The sequence below is a fragment of the Erpetoichthys calabaricus genome, chromosome 4, assembly GCF_900747795.2.
Source record: "Erpetoichthys calabaricus chromosome 4, fErpCal1.3, whole genome shotgun sequence".
In the NCBI taxonomy this organism is placed as follows: Eukaryota; Metazoa; Chordata; class Cladistia; order Polypteriformes; family Polypteridae; genus Erpetoichthys; species Erpetoichthys calabaricus.
In genome coordinates this window covers 37,732,742-37,745,653 of record NC_041397.2, presented here as the reverse complement: position 1 = coordinate 37,745,653, position 12,912 = coordinate 37,732,742, and the positions used below count along the sequence as shown (strand labels likewise).

Genomic DNA, 12,912 nt, shown 5'->3' with positions numbered 1-12,912 from the left:
CTGCTACAGCGGGCCACATTACTGGACTAGAAAACTTAGAAAATGCCGTCACTACAGGCTGCCATCTGCCGGCTGAATGCCAGGCTGTAATTACAGCACTGTTGCCGCCCGAAGACGATCCTTCCTTGAAGTTTAGATTAGAAAATTTCCATACAAACGGGGTGCGTGACATGATTACTCCAACTAAACCTACTCAGCAGCGCCAAAATGTGTTATCGTCTATTTACCCTTTTCTTTGTCAAGTTCGTTATTGGATTGGTCTACTCCCGCACCCTAAATAATAACACACACATACATAGATTCACACACACTCAGGCCCTAACCACAACAGTGCCCTACAAATGACTCACACACAGTTGGCTAACTTTTAGCACTCAAATGCTTTAAGTATAACACAACTTGTCACTCTCTCAGCACATCAAGAGACTTATTTATTATCGGCACGGACAACATATGATGTTTTAAATAGACCTCAGACCTAAATGTTACTTTTGGTCTCCAAGAAAATATTCAAACATAAAAAGACTCAGTATCCTTGACTATAGGCCATTTATCAGCCAAGAATACCTTCTTCTCATACTGTCCCTAACTATTGAGTGGCGCCTCACTCTCAGCCTTAAAACCCCGCAGCACAGAGCTAATGGCAAAATCTCCAGCTACGCCAGGTGCTCTTAGAAATCTACCTTATTACTTCAATCACTCTAGACATTAAGACAAAGCATAGAAAGATGAAAACAAGTTACTATTTATTAAAAAAACAATAATAAGTAATAGAAAATAAGATCGATAGTAAAGTCTGGATAAAATAGTCTTAAAAAAAGCTTACTTCTGCTAATGTTTCTTTCAAAATGAGGCATATTTATTATAAAGTTTCATGCCATGGTTTCACAGCACATGAATGTTCCAAGCACCTGATTGGCTGGCTGAATTTTGATGGATGAATTTTGCTCCCCAGGTAATAAGTTCTTTGATATTGCCTCAGCCTTTATTTCCCAGGTCGTAAAACACAATTGATGTCCCAGATGTCCATCCATAAAGTAATCAATAGCCTGAGGTATCAATCCAGGCTTCCTTTCCCAGACTGTAAACAAATTAGCACTAAGCTATGAACAACTGTTCTAAAAGTCAGGTATAAGGGAAGAGGATATGCCTTTTTTTATTATAATGCCTCCTACATCTGAATTCATCTTGTTGGGATTGAGCAAAATATAATACAGAATAAGATGAAGATTTTATACACCATAACAACTGGAATCCTTCAGTATGGTGTCTCTTCACAGAATCCTTGGGTACCGTTGGTTTGACTTTGTGTCGAACGAGTGGTTGCTAATGGAGTCCCTAATGAGGCACATAACCTGCATTGTGAGAGAGCGTCAGTTACGGCAACGGCCATGTGGTGCGATTCCCCGAGGGTGATCTGGTTTGCAGGATCCTTATTGTTAAGGACCTGAGCGGCTGGACCAGGCCAAGGGGACACCCATGTAACACCTGGCTGCGGCAGATAGATGGTCATTTCCGGAGAGTGGGACTGGACTGTGTGTCTGCCTGGAGAGTTGACAACTGGGATCCAAAGCTGTTTCGTAATGTGGTGGGTGCAGCAATGCACTGTACCAGCACATGCTCACTAACCTGACCTGACCTCACCTAGACTTCTTTGGATATATTTGAAGTTGTTATTAAAATCACTTCATGTTTATCTTCTCAGACAGTTTTTGTTTTTGTTAAAAAATGTAAGGCCTTCTCTAAATAACTGATGTTTAAGCCAAATACCAGTAAGAAAATGAATATAACTCCTAAATTACTACCATTCCTCATAATTGCAATGTTTCCTTAAAAAGAGATGTTTAACACTTGAAACTTTAAAATGCTTTGATGAGAAGACATTAACACTGTACCTAAAGTTATTATGCAGAATTTATTATTTATATGGACACCTTTAGAAAAAGATCTGATTTATATGTTGCATATGATTTTTATTTGGAGTATCTTTCAAGTTAATAGCAAATTCTTGGAATGATATTCTAGAAGGGTAATGGTCAGAATAAAAAAGCTATTAACATTATAATATGCAATATCGGACATGAATGATGCTCTGAATGGTTTTGTTGCAACATTTTGGAAAAGCATGAAAGATTCCTTCAAGTAAAGGTTTAAACCAGGGTTGAGAAAATTCTAGGCTACAAAAATATATGCACAATCCACTATATTTTCACAGAGTCTACAATGACCTGTCTCTGTTCAATACAATGTTGGTAAGGGGCTAGACCCAATTAAACTATAATATTGTTTATTCTTCATTGGCCCTAAAGGTCTAGTTTAATACATCTGATTGCTGAAAATGAATACATTTTGAACACATATGCAAAATTAAGATGGAAACTGTAATCATCCAAAAAGAAAATATAAACATAAACAGCCTAAAATTCAAACTAACCTAAAATCACAAACTTTGACACAAGGGATGCATTTTAATTGCAGTACTGGGTTTACTATCTCATCTTAATTTGACTTTTCCATTTTCTGGGTTGTTTCCTGCATTCCACCCAAAGTTTCTGGGGCTGACTCTGTCCTGCTTGACCTGGAATCAAACCAAGCAGTTTCATACAAAGAATAAATAGACATAAGAAAAGCTAATTTATTACAACATTTTTTATTAGCTAATGGAAAACACAATTAGAAACATAAAGCATCATCATCTTATAGCACAAACTGAAAAAAGAAAAAAATACAATAATACATTTTCAAAAACAAATGTTACACATACAGTAGTGATAATTTTAGCTATATAGATACTGTTATGCTAATACAGATTGACATCTAGTTAAATTTGAGAATCCGGCATAGTGATAGGAAAAAATCAGTGCGGAAGAGATCATGAGGCATATAGAATGAATGTTTAATTCCATATATACAGTAAAGTATATACTTAGTTCAAGGAGGAAGAAATCCATCTGAAATGACAATAATTTGAGAATGTTCGGCCTAAACTCTAATGTCTTTATAATCAAGAGGCATGCTGTGAATACATTTTCATAGATATGCATCTTTTAAACATTGCATATATACTGAATGACAATGAAATCTCCTCTGTGAAATTAGTTATGAAATTACACGTTCTGGAATAAAAAACTTGACCAATCCAAGGTAAAATCAATACTTAACTGAGACTCCCACTTCTGTAAAACAAGTTCAATGATTTTGATCACACCCACCTCATCCATAAAAAGACAACCAACCATCTAGGGTTAGAAGTAGACAACAAAAGCTTTTACCTCTGCACCCATATTATGCCAACCAGCCCACACCTTTCCTTTTGAATTGGAAGTAAATGCCTGCAGTATGCATGTTGGAACAATACTTTTTGAAAGACTCCTGGACAAAGGGAGGTTACATCTCAATACATTTCATTCAAAGGAAATAACATTAATGGAGTGACATTATGGTTTACCGTAAGACCTACAAATGCCAGGAAACAATGGGAGATCATCGGATGAAGAAAACAATATGAAGTAAATGACTTACACACAGCAAGGCAGGTCACTAACTGAGACTATTCTATAGTCAGAGGGGCAAAAAGTAGTTAGAATATACCAATTTAATTCAACTTCTAGGGGTTATAAGAACCTCAAATAAACTATACACAAATATTTAGGCAAGCATTAAATATAGCTTAAATAACTTGCAAATGGCTCTTACACTTTAATTACTGAATTTCTGGTGTTTTGACTTTCTGTTTGGCTATTGAGTAAATTTCCAGTTTAGTCATTTTGGTTTGGTGCTGGTGATTCTGATTTTCCAATTTTGACCCTAGGTACTCTGTTGACCATATGATATTATAATATTAGTGCAATACAAATATTTCAATTCTGAAGCCTTACTCGTAAGTAGTATACAGTATATTAAGTTCTCGGTCCCACTATACCAATCTCCCTTTTACAGTAGTTTTATTTACTAAGGAAGTTTACAAAGACCTTCACCTTTTGTAAGCCACACTCCAGAGTAACTTAGTCAGAAGCTGATCAAAGTATAATCAAGCCATTTACAACAAAATGTTAATAACATACTCTTTATAAGTAATGTCATATTAAATTCATCTATACTCTTTCTGCGTCCTTTTAGATTATGACATTCTCTTAGCAACATTACACATAGAAACTACATTCCTGCTACAGTTGAATCATTTGTACTTTTCTTCCTCCAGTCCCTCTCTTCCTGGACTTGAAAGAATGATCTTATTCTTCCATGTTCAGCAGTGGAGAAGTGAGACAAGCAACTTTTAAAATAACAAAAGAATATTACTTTAGTTCAGCAAGCAAACTTGCTACTTAGTGGCTTGGATGATTACTAAAATGTTGAAAATTCAACTAGGAATGGAGTGACCTGTAGCAACTACATGATATTCTAAACCTGTTAAATCAGTCCACCATGTACAATGTTTGTAAGGTTCTCAGTTTCCATTTGACTTGTTTGATGATGCCCTCCTGGCACAATATCAGCAAAGCTGTAATTATTTTTTAATAGGTAGTTGCACTTATGGCATTTCAATTTGTCACTCCCAAAAATTACAATATCCCATTAGCAATCAAACATTATACAGTATGTATATATAACACATTGCACAATGATTAGAAGAAAAACGTGAAAATGGAAACATATGAGCTCCACAAGACATCCTTTATCTTTCTTGGTTAAGATATTACATGTTGTGGGTTAAAAATTGACCAAACCAAGATAAAACCAATACTGAACTTTAAGCCACCTACCTTCATAAAGTGAGGCTAGTGGGTGTCTTTAGGTAGTTTCTAGTTTTGTAATCACTCCCATTCCTGACAAAGAAAAGTGGCTAGAGTTTCAGATTGACACAAGAAGTGCAATTTTTCAGATGCTTCAGCATTTCAAGGAACTGTTCATCTCTGCACCCATACTATGCCTCCCAAGAATACTCCCGTTCTTTTAAATAAGAAGTAGTATGACTAATACTGTAATACTTTCTCAGACTCCTGTACACTGAGAAGCTATGTCCCTTCACTTTCTTTCAGAGAAGTTAACACAGGAAAATTATGATGGTGGGAAATAACTGACCATAAAATTTGCATTAGAGGAATTATGTCAATAGGTGGATGAGGCAAAACTCATTTATTTATACAGACTATATTCGATCAGTGAAATATCTGGCACATAATTCCATCTCTTTGTTATTGTTACTAGTCTTGAGCAATTACCTGTTTTAGTTGAGCAGATTAGAAAATGGAGAAATGATCAGACTCTTCCTGAAAATATTCCAAAATCCTAAAATCCAAAACAGGAAATCTTTTTTACACAAGAAAGAATATTTGGGACCATGTATTAGCTTGTTAAGTAGGAAGTAAGTAAATAAATAAAGGTAAATAATTAAATAATATTCGATCTGTCTCTTATATACAAAGTACAGCGATGGCAACTTTTTTTTTTATCTATATTCACTTATTACTCTATCTATTTGCTTATTTTTACTAGGTTTAAGTGTTATTCTTGTAAAATTGATGTATTTGCATGGAATGTTGTGTGATTTCAATAAACTCAATATAAAAAATAAAATAAAAAGAGTTTGGATCTGGGAAGAGAGCCATTCATCCATCTGTTTTCTACTGCTTATCTAGGTCCTGGTTGCATGGGCAGCAGTCTAAGTAAAGATGTCTAGACATCTGTTTCCCACAACCACTTGTCTTGGGGAATAGATAGATAGATAGATAGATAGATAGATAGATAGATAGATAGATAGATAGATAGATAGATAGATAGATAGATAGATAGATAGATAGATAGATAGATAGATAGATAGATACTTTATTAATCTCAAGGGGAAATTCACATACTCCAGCAGCAGCATATTGATAAAAAACAATATTAAATTAAAGAGTGATAAAAATGCACGTATAACAGACAATAACTTTGAATAATGTTAACGTTTACCCCCCCGAGTGGAACTGAAGAGTCGCATAGTGTGGGGGAGGAACGATCTCCTCAGTCTGTCAGTGGAGCAGGACAGTGACAGCAGTCTGTCGCTAAAGCTGCTCTTCTGTCTGGAGATGATACTGTTTAGTGGATGCAATGGATTCTCCATGATTGACAGAAGCCTGCTCAGTGCCCGTTGCTCCGCCACGGATGTCAAACTGTCCAGCTCCATGCCTACAATACAGCCTGCCTTCCTCACCAGTTTGTCCAGGCGTGAGGCGTCCATCTTCTTTATGCTGCCTTCCCAGCACATCACCACGTAGAAGAGGGCGCTCGCCACAACCGTCTGATAGAATATGTCTTATGTCTGTCCCAGGGTCTCCTCCTGGTTGCACATGCTCCAAAACACCTCTTCAGGTAGGCATCCAGGAGGCATAGAAAGTATCCAAGCCACCTCAGTTGTCTCCATTTCATGCAGAAGAATAGTGGCTGTACATTGAGCTCCTCCCGAATGTCTGCGCTTATCATTTTATCTCTAAGGCTGAGCACAGACACCCTGCAAAGGAAGGTAATTTCTGCCGTTTCTGTCTGCAATTTGGTTATTCGGGTCACTACCCAAAGCTTGTGGCCCCATGTAAGAGAAGGAATATAGATCGACTGTTAAATCTTGAGCTTTGCCTTTTGGCTCATCTCTCTGTTCATCGTGACTGACTGGTACATTGTCTGCATAACTGCAGACACACCACTCCATCTGCCTGTTGATCTTGCACTCCCTTCTTCTTTCGCTTGTGAACAATACCCAATGATACTTAAACTCTTTGCTTGAGGTTGGAGAGGGCACTCCAACCTTTTGATGTGGCTGAGAAGAGATGTCTCTAGAGAAATGAATAGTGGAGTATATTTTTCTGTGACATCCAAATAGTTTAAAGTAATACAATCTTTGCACAGAAAGGATGTGTTATTCCAGACAAGCAAAAGTTATTAAAGGTTGACCTACACTGTTGTTATTAACTTCTCCAATTAGCTACACACAGTAATCTTTAGTCAATAAGTGATATCAATGACAGAATCTTGTTGAATCTTATTAGTTAAGTTTGAAGAATGAAGGCAGAGACTTTTTTAAATGAATAATACTCATTTTACGTCATTATTGAATATCATTAGAATGCTTCATTTCTTAAATATTGTTTGCTTAAGATCTTCTGATATAGGATTGTTTGCTCTTTTTGAAATTTTCTGATATCCACCACAGTAAAAACATTTTTTTGGAGTTCTCTACATAAGTAACTAGAGAAATCAGTTATCTCTAACCCTTGAGCATACTTAAAATTGTGCTTTATTAATCTAGCTTGCATTTTTTTCTTTCTCACATTATAAAGCCTCATTTGAGTGTGGCAAAGGAACTTAAGTTCTCTTTAAACTTAATATACTTAGTACTCTTTAATAAGCACATGATGCAATATAAAAAAATGTCTGCAGAAATCAGTCAAAGTTTAATTATATCTCAAAGGGAAACATGTCAATTTAATTTATTCCCCAGAATGTTGAGCTCCTGTTACAGTTATATTAGATGTAATTATTTAGGTTATAAAGTCTATAAAGAATATTTATGTGGTATTTCTCATCATTGTCCCTTGAAGATGCTGACATCACTTTGAAAACAAGAATGTGAGTGCACAAATTGAATCTGATGGGTCAATCTATATATCATCATTGCTTAGAAAACAATAAGTTGACAACAAATACTTTTTAAATTAACTTTTAATTTTGTGAAATATTTACAATTTATCTTTAGGACTAACTGTAATAACATTATTTTACAGATCAAAATAAAAAATGAGAAAAGAAGATTAATACAAACTGAAAAAAGAAGACAACAAGAATGAACTCAACTTTTGTCAGGCCATTGGGTTTTTATCTTGGTGGCTTTCAGTCACTACCATTTGCACAATATTACTTTTTATTCCTGAGTATTATTTATCTTGCTACACTCTTTTTTAACATTTTTCTAATGGCAATTATAATGCATGCAGAGAGTCTGCATACTCCTAAATACATTGCTATATTTTTGCTGTCGATAGTAGACATATGTTATAGTACAACTATTATTCCAAAATCAGCAGGTGCATTTCTTTTTGATTCAAAATTTATATTATATGAGACTTGTTTGACTCAGATGTTTTTTGTTGTGTATTTTTCAGAAATGGAATCCATGTCAATCACAATTTTAGCATATGATCGATTAATATCCATTTGCTTTCCTTTGCAAAGTGTCACAATCAATACAAATACTAGAATGATTAGGATTATACTCATTTCTGCGTGCATCCCTCTTGTGGTGGATGTTGTCTTAGTTTATTTAATTACACGTTTGTCATTCTGCAGATCTACTGTTATTAATAGCTATTTTTGTGATCACGGACCTGTGTTCAATTTGGCATGTAATGACTTTACACCAAACTGGAGGGTGGCATACTTTAGTATTGTTACATTTTTCTGTGTACCCCCGGCTTTAATTATAGTATCTTATATTTGCATTCTTTCAGCATTGTTAAAGATAAAATCTAAAGATGGTAGAAGAAAAGCATTTAAAACTTGCACAACACACTTAGCTTTAGTAGCTATATTTTACATCCCTTTAATATCAATTTATCTTACATCTTGGATAAAACTATCAGTAGACACAAATACTCGGATTTTCAGTACTTCTTTAGCTGCCACTGTGCCTCCTTTATTAAACCCCATTATTTATACATTAAAAACAGAAGAAATCATGCTGGAGATTAAAAAGATCTTTAAGAGAAAAACAGCTGATTCATTACCTAAAATGTTATTTTCTTTTAATCTTGGTAGAACAGTATCATAATCAAAACTCTGATTTTGTGAGTTTAAACGTTTTTCAGTTTCCTTTTGTATGTAAATTTTTAAATAAACTTGCTGGATATCAGACTGAGCTTACTTTCAGCAATTGGTAATGTTTGTGTAGTGTTATGTGTATGACTCTTACATTTATATTGTACAAGTATACATACAAATAAGCATTGCATTATAAAATAAGGTCTCTGTATATTCACAGCAGATCTAATATTGTAGTAATTTATTCTACTTTCTAAAAAGGAGTAGGCTCTTCAGACATTTTTATTTTCTTTTATAAATTTCACATGTTTATTACTGTACTGTATATTTAGTAAAATTTTGTAAGTGACATAAATAGATATTGTTGTATTCAATTGTTTGGGCTGTTCATTTTAATTATTGCAAATGCAAACAAATACATTTCACATGCTTCCCTAAAATTTTAAATGCCTATGATTATTTAAAAACTGGAGCTCTAACACAAACTGCATCTTTGTTTTATTCATTATGTTCTAGCTAATGATATCCAAATGGATGTAATGTGGATTTTTATGCCATTAAGGGTTGTAATCACTCTTTTACTTGAATTTCAGTGAACCGTCTATTCTTATGTTTTCTTGGATGGCCGTATACTCCAGTAGTCAATAAGCAAAATTAGATATTGACAAAAGTCAGTTGTGTGATATTTCTTGAAAACAGATAAAATGATGAACAAGAGAAACAAAAACAATCAAATCATACTGTATGTGAATGTCTGTACCGATTAAAACATTTTGATTTTTTAAATTTATTTGTTTTGTAAAAACATGTCTGATACCAGCAAATGCAAACATTTTTTTCATTTTTCACAGTTGTAATACACAGAGAAGATCCCAAGGGTCAACAGTTAGCAGCTAGCAGTTAGGAATTTGTCATTTTTCCCCAATATTTATCATAAGCATATTCAGATATACTGCTCTTTTCATAGCACAGAACTTTTATCCTTGTTTCATTCCATTTGTAGTTCACAAATATGAATTGTACATAGAAGGTTTTGTAGTAAGCAGTTGTGTGTTTGTAGTATAAGATGTGTTATAATGCATCCATCTTTTTATTCTTCCCTATTACTAAATCCTTGCCAATTTAGAGTCACCAATTAACCCAAAATGGGAAGAAGGTGAAATGTATTCACATACTGGGAGAACATGAACAATTCTCACGGAACTGAGCATCCTCTGAGGCTGTAATAGAGCAGTTCTAACAGTTCTGCTACTGTGCTGCTGTTGGAGGAAGATGCAACGCCTTTTTTAAAACTCTTTTTGTAATGTTAATAAAGTGTACTTTTTAAAGATTCTCTTTTCTTTTCTATGTTAAAACAGCTTGTTACATAACTTGACTACTGCAAAATGTACATTGTCTACTATTGCATTAGTGTTTGCTTATAAACTACCTGAAAATTTTGATAATACGTAAGTAGAAAGTGTAAAAAGACCTTTGGCATTGTAAATCTCGAATTTTAGGAATGCTACTAAGGGATGTTGTTTGACAATAAAAGATAAGCAAATGCATCTACCAGAAAGTGTGATTTATGATAGTAGAAGTTTCTTATAACCCCCGCTTTAAGTTATAAAAGCATGCCTCAATATAGCCTTCTGCCTCTAATGATATAAGTATATGAGTGCCTCAAAGAACTTTTTGGAGACATGAAAGTTAATTTTAAAAAGAAAATGTTGTCTTGGAAACACAATGACCACACCATACTTAGATTAGCTTTATAAGATCAGTGATAGAGCTAATCATAGATAACAAAGGAGGGGGGAATTCAAACCAAGAATGTTCTGACTTACTGCCAGAACTTCAAGGAATGTAAGAAAAGAGCCAGGTGGAAGGTCTAAACATCCAACAGTAGGCCTACCAGGCTTCTTGGTGTCCATTGCCACACTTTTTGTTTTCATGCATGGCACTATATATTTGAATAATGCTATATGATTAAGTTTAGTAAAGTCTGCTTTTTTGCTTGCGTGTTTTCTCTGTTCCTAAAGGATGGTAAGTGTAAGAATAGGCAAACTAAAGTACTGACAGAGAACTAAACATTACACTCTGTGCATTTAAAAAGGGGTTTATGTTTTATGTAGAGGTGTCCTCCAAAGTGCTTTCCACAATAAAACAGCTACCAGAAGTGAATATTTATATTAAAAAACTCTTCAACAGGTTTATTATTATAGACTATTATATTCTCTGTTTTCCAAGCCAAAAGTTCTTACGTGTGTATTGGTGGGATTATTGTTTGTTTTTATTAAATTCCACTTGTGGACAAATAAAGCATCTGTCTATCTACTAATATTTGTGTATCAACAGTATACATTTATAAAAACATTATTTGTAGCATTTTGGCTAATTATCTTCTGCAAAATAAATATGCTTCTTCAAAGAGATGCCTTGACTTCTGATACTAATGCTGATGTGAGCAATTATAGTACTTTGGGGCACTGGTGCAAATACCCTTTTCCAGGCGAGTCAGCTAGAACTGACTATACCCAGGCTATATGAAAGTAGATCTTCATCCCTTTCCTTGGCTGCGACTCTTCATATTTCCCTGTCATGAGCATCTTCCTTCCAGTCTTCCATGGGGGCTTTAAACTGCAGCAGTTCAACATGCCTTCTTGTCCTTGTTACTGACTTAGCTGGTAGCTGAGTACTTTTTAAAATAATCACATGATGATCCATTCTAATCGAGTTAACCACTTCACCCTTGTGGAATACAGTACTATCTATTTAAACTACTTGCTATAAATTGACCTTTAAAAAGTAATTTGTTTTTCTATAGATCAGGGGTCTCCAACCTTTTTTCCCCTGAGAGCTAATATAACAAAATTAAAATGGCCGAGAGCTACTCATGTTTTCTAATGTTTATTCTCATAGCTTATTTCACCCAAACAAACTGAATAAGCTTGTTTTGCCTGAACATTTGCAAAATGTTAGTGTCCACAACTCACACTTTACATTAAAACATCACAAAAAATATGTAGTTCACCTGCAAGTGCATTTTGTACGTCTGTATGCATTTTCTAGTAAATCTCATACTACTGAAGTAAAACATGAATGCTGTCAAAACAAAACAATGCAATTACAAATACACAGATATTATTTATTCATTTGTCATTTTATTACATGACACTGTTTCACTTCACAAGAGTATTCACAGGTCCAGTTGCATGTGTGATGTGTTTTTTAGTTAGTCAGATGACTGGCACTGTATGGAGTCAACAAGAGAGGTGTATGGTGGAGTGTAGCTACTTAGGTTCACTCTTATGGAGTCATTTAAATGTTCATCTATCAGTCTTGTTCTGAACTTTGATTTCATGACATTCATGTCAGAAAAGGCAGACTCACAGAGGTATGTAGACCCAAACAAAGCAGACGTTTTCAGAGCTGCTTGGTGAAGCTTCTTATACTTATCTGGCTCTGCTAAGCTCCAGAAATGCTGAGAATGCTGTTGAGACTTTAACTGCACATTATTTTGAAGGTTTACAAATATATCTTCTTCTATAATACGCTACCATGGCTGTTCGTTTGTTTGTCTAGGATTTTAAATCACCTGTAGCTCGCAAATAGTTTCGCCTATTGACTTGAAATTTGGTACACATATACTACGTGATGTCTACTATCTGCTTTTGGGGTGATGATTTTATTACTCTTTTTATTTTTATTTTATTTTATTGTAGAATCAACTCTCAGCAGCATGCAGCAGGGCGGCCGTGCGGCGCATGCGTACGGGCTCCGTTCTCATTCCCTACCACCTTCGCTAATCATTCTTGAGGCAGATTGAAGACTTAAGTGCCAGATTAAGTGAAAAATGAAAGAAAGCGTACTAAGTAATTGCAACACAAAAACTAACTTAATCAGTTTTAACGTGAAAAGATGCCGACGAAAGAAGAGAAGCAGCGGGCCGCTAGGGTGGAGTAAAGAAGAGCTGCTCAGGAAGCAGCAAGCACATCAAACTCTGAGCAAACGAATGCTAAACGTACAGAGAAAGAGGATGAATACTATGAATGCTCAAGTCAAGTGTATTCACTGCACATTATTGCGCAGTGCGCCGTTACTGGTAATATATAAAATCCAATGCCTGTCTGTGTGTATGTC

The 12,912-nt window shown here is 34.9% G+C and overlaps 1 protein-coding gene across 1 annotated transcript; it reads left to right on the top strand.

Annotated features, from left to right (window-relative positions):
- The first annotated feature begins 7,816 nt into the window (after nucleotides 1-7,816).
- LOC114650996 (olfactory receptor 1571-like) lies at nucleotides 7,817-8,800 on the top strand. The gene has a single exon (XM_028800951.1). It carries the CDS (start codon nucleotides 7,817-7,819, stop codon nucleotides 8,798-8,800), a length of 984 nt encoding a protein of 327 aa, XP_028656784.1.
- Nucleotides 8,801-12,912: the final 4,112 nt, after the last annotated feature.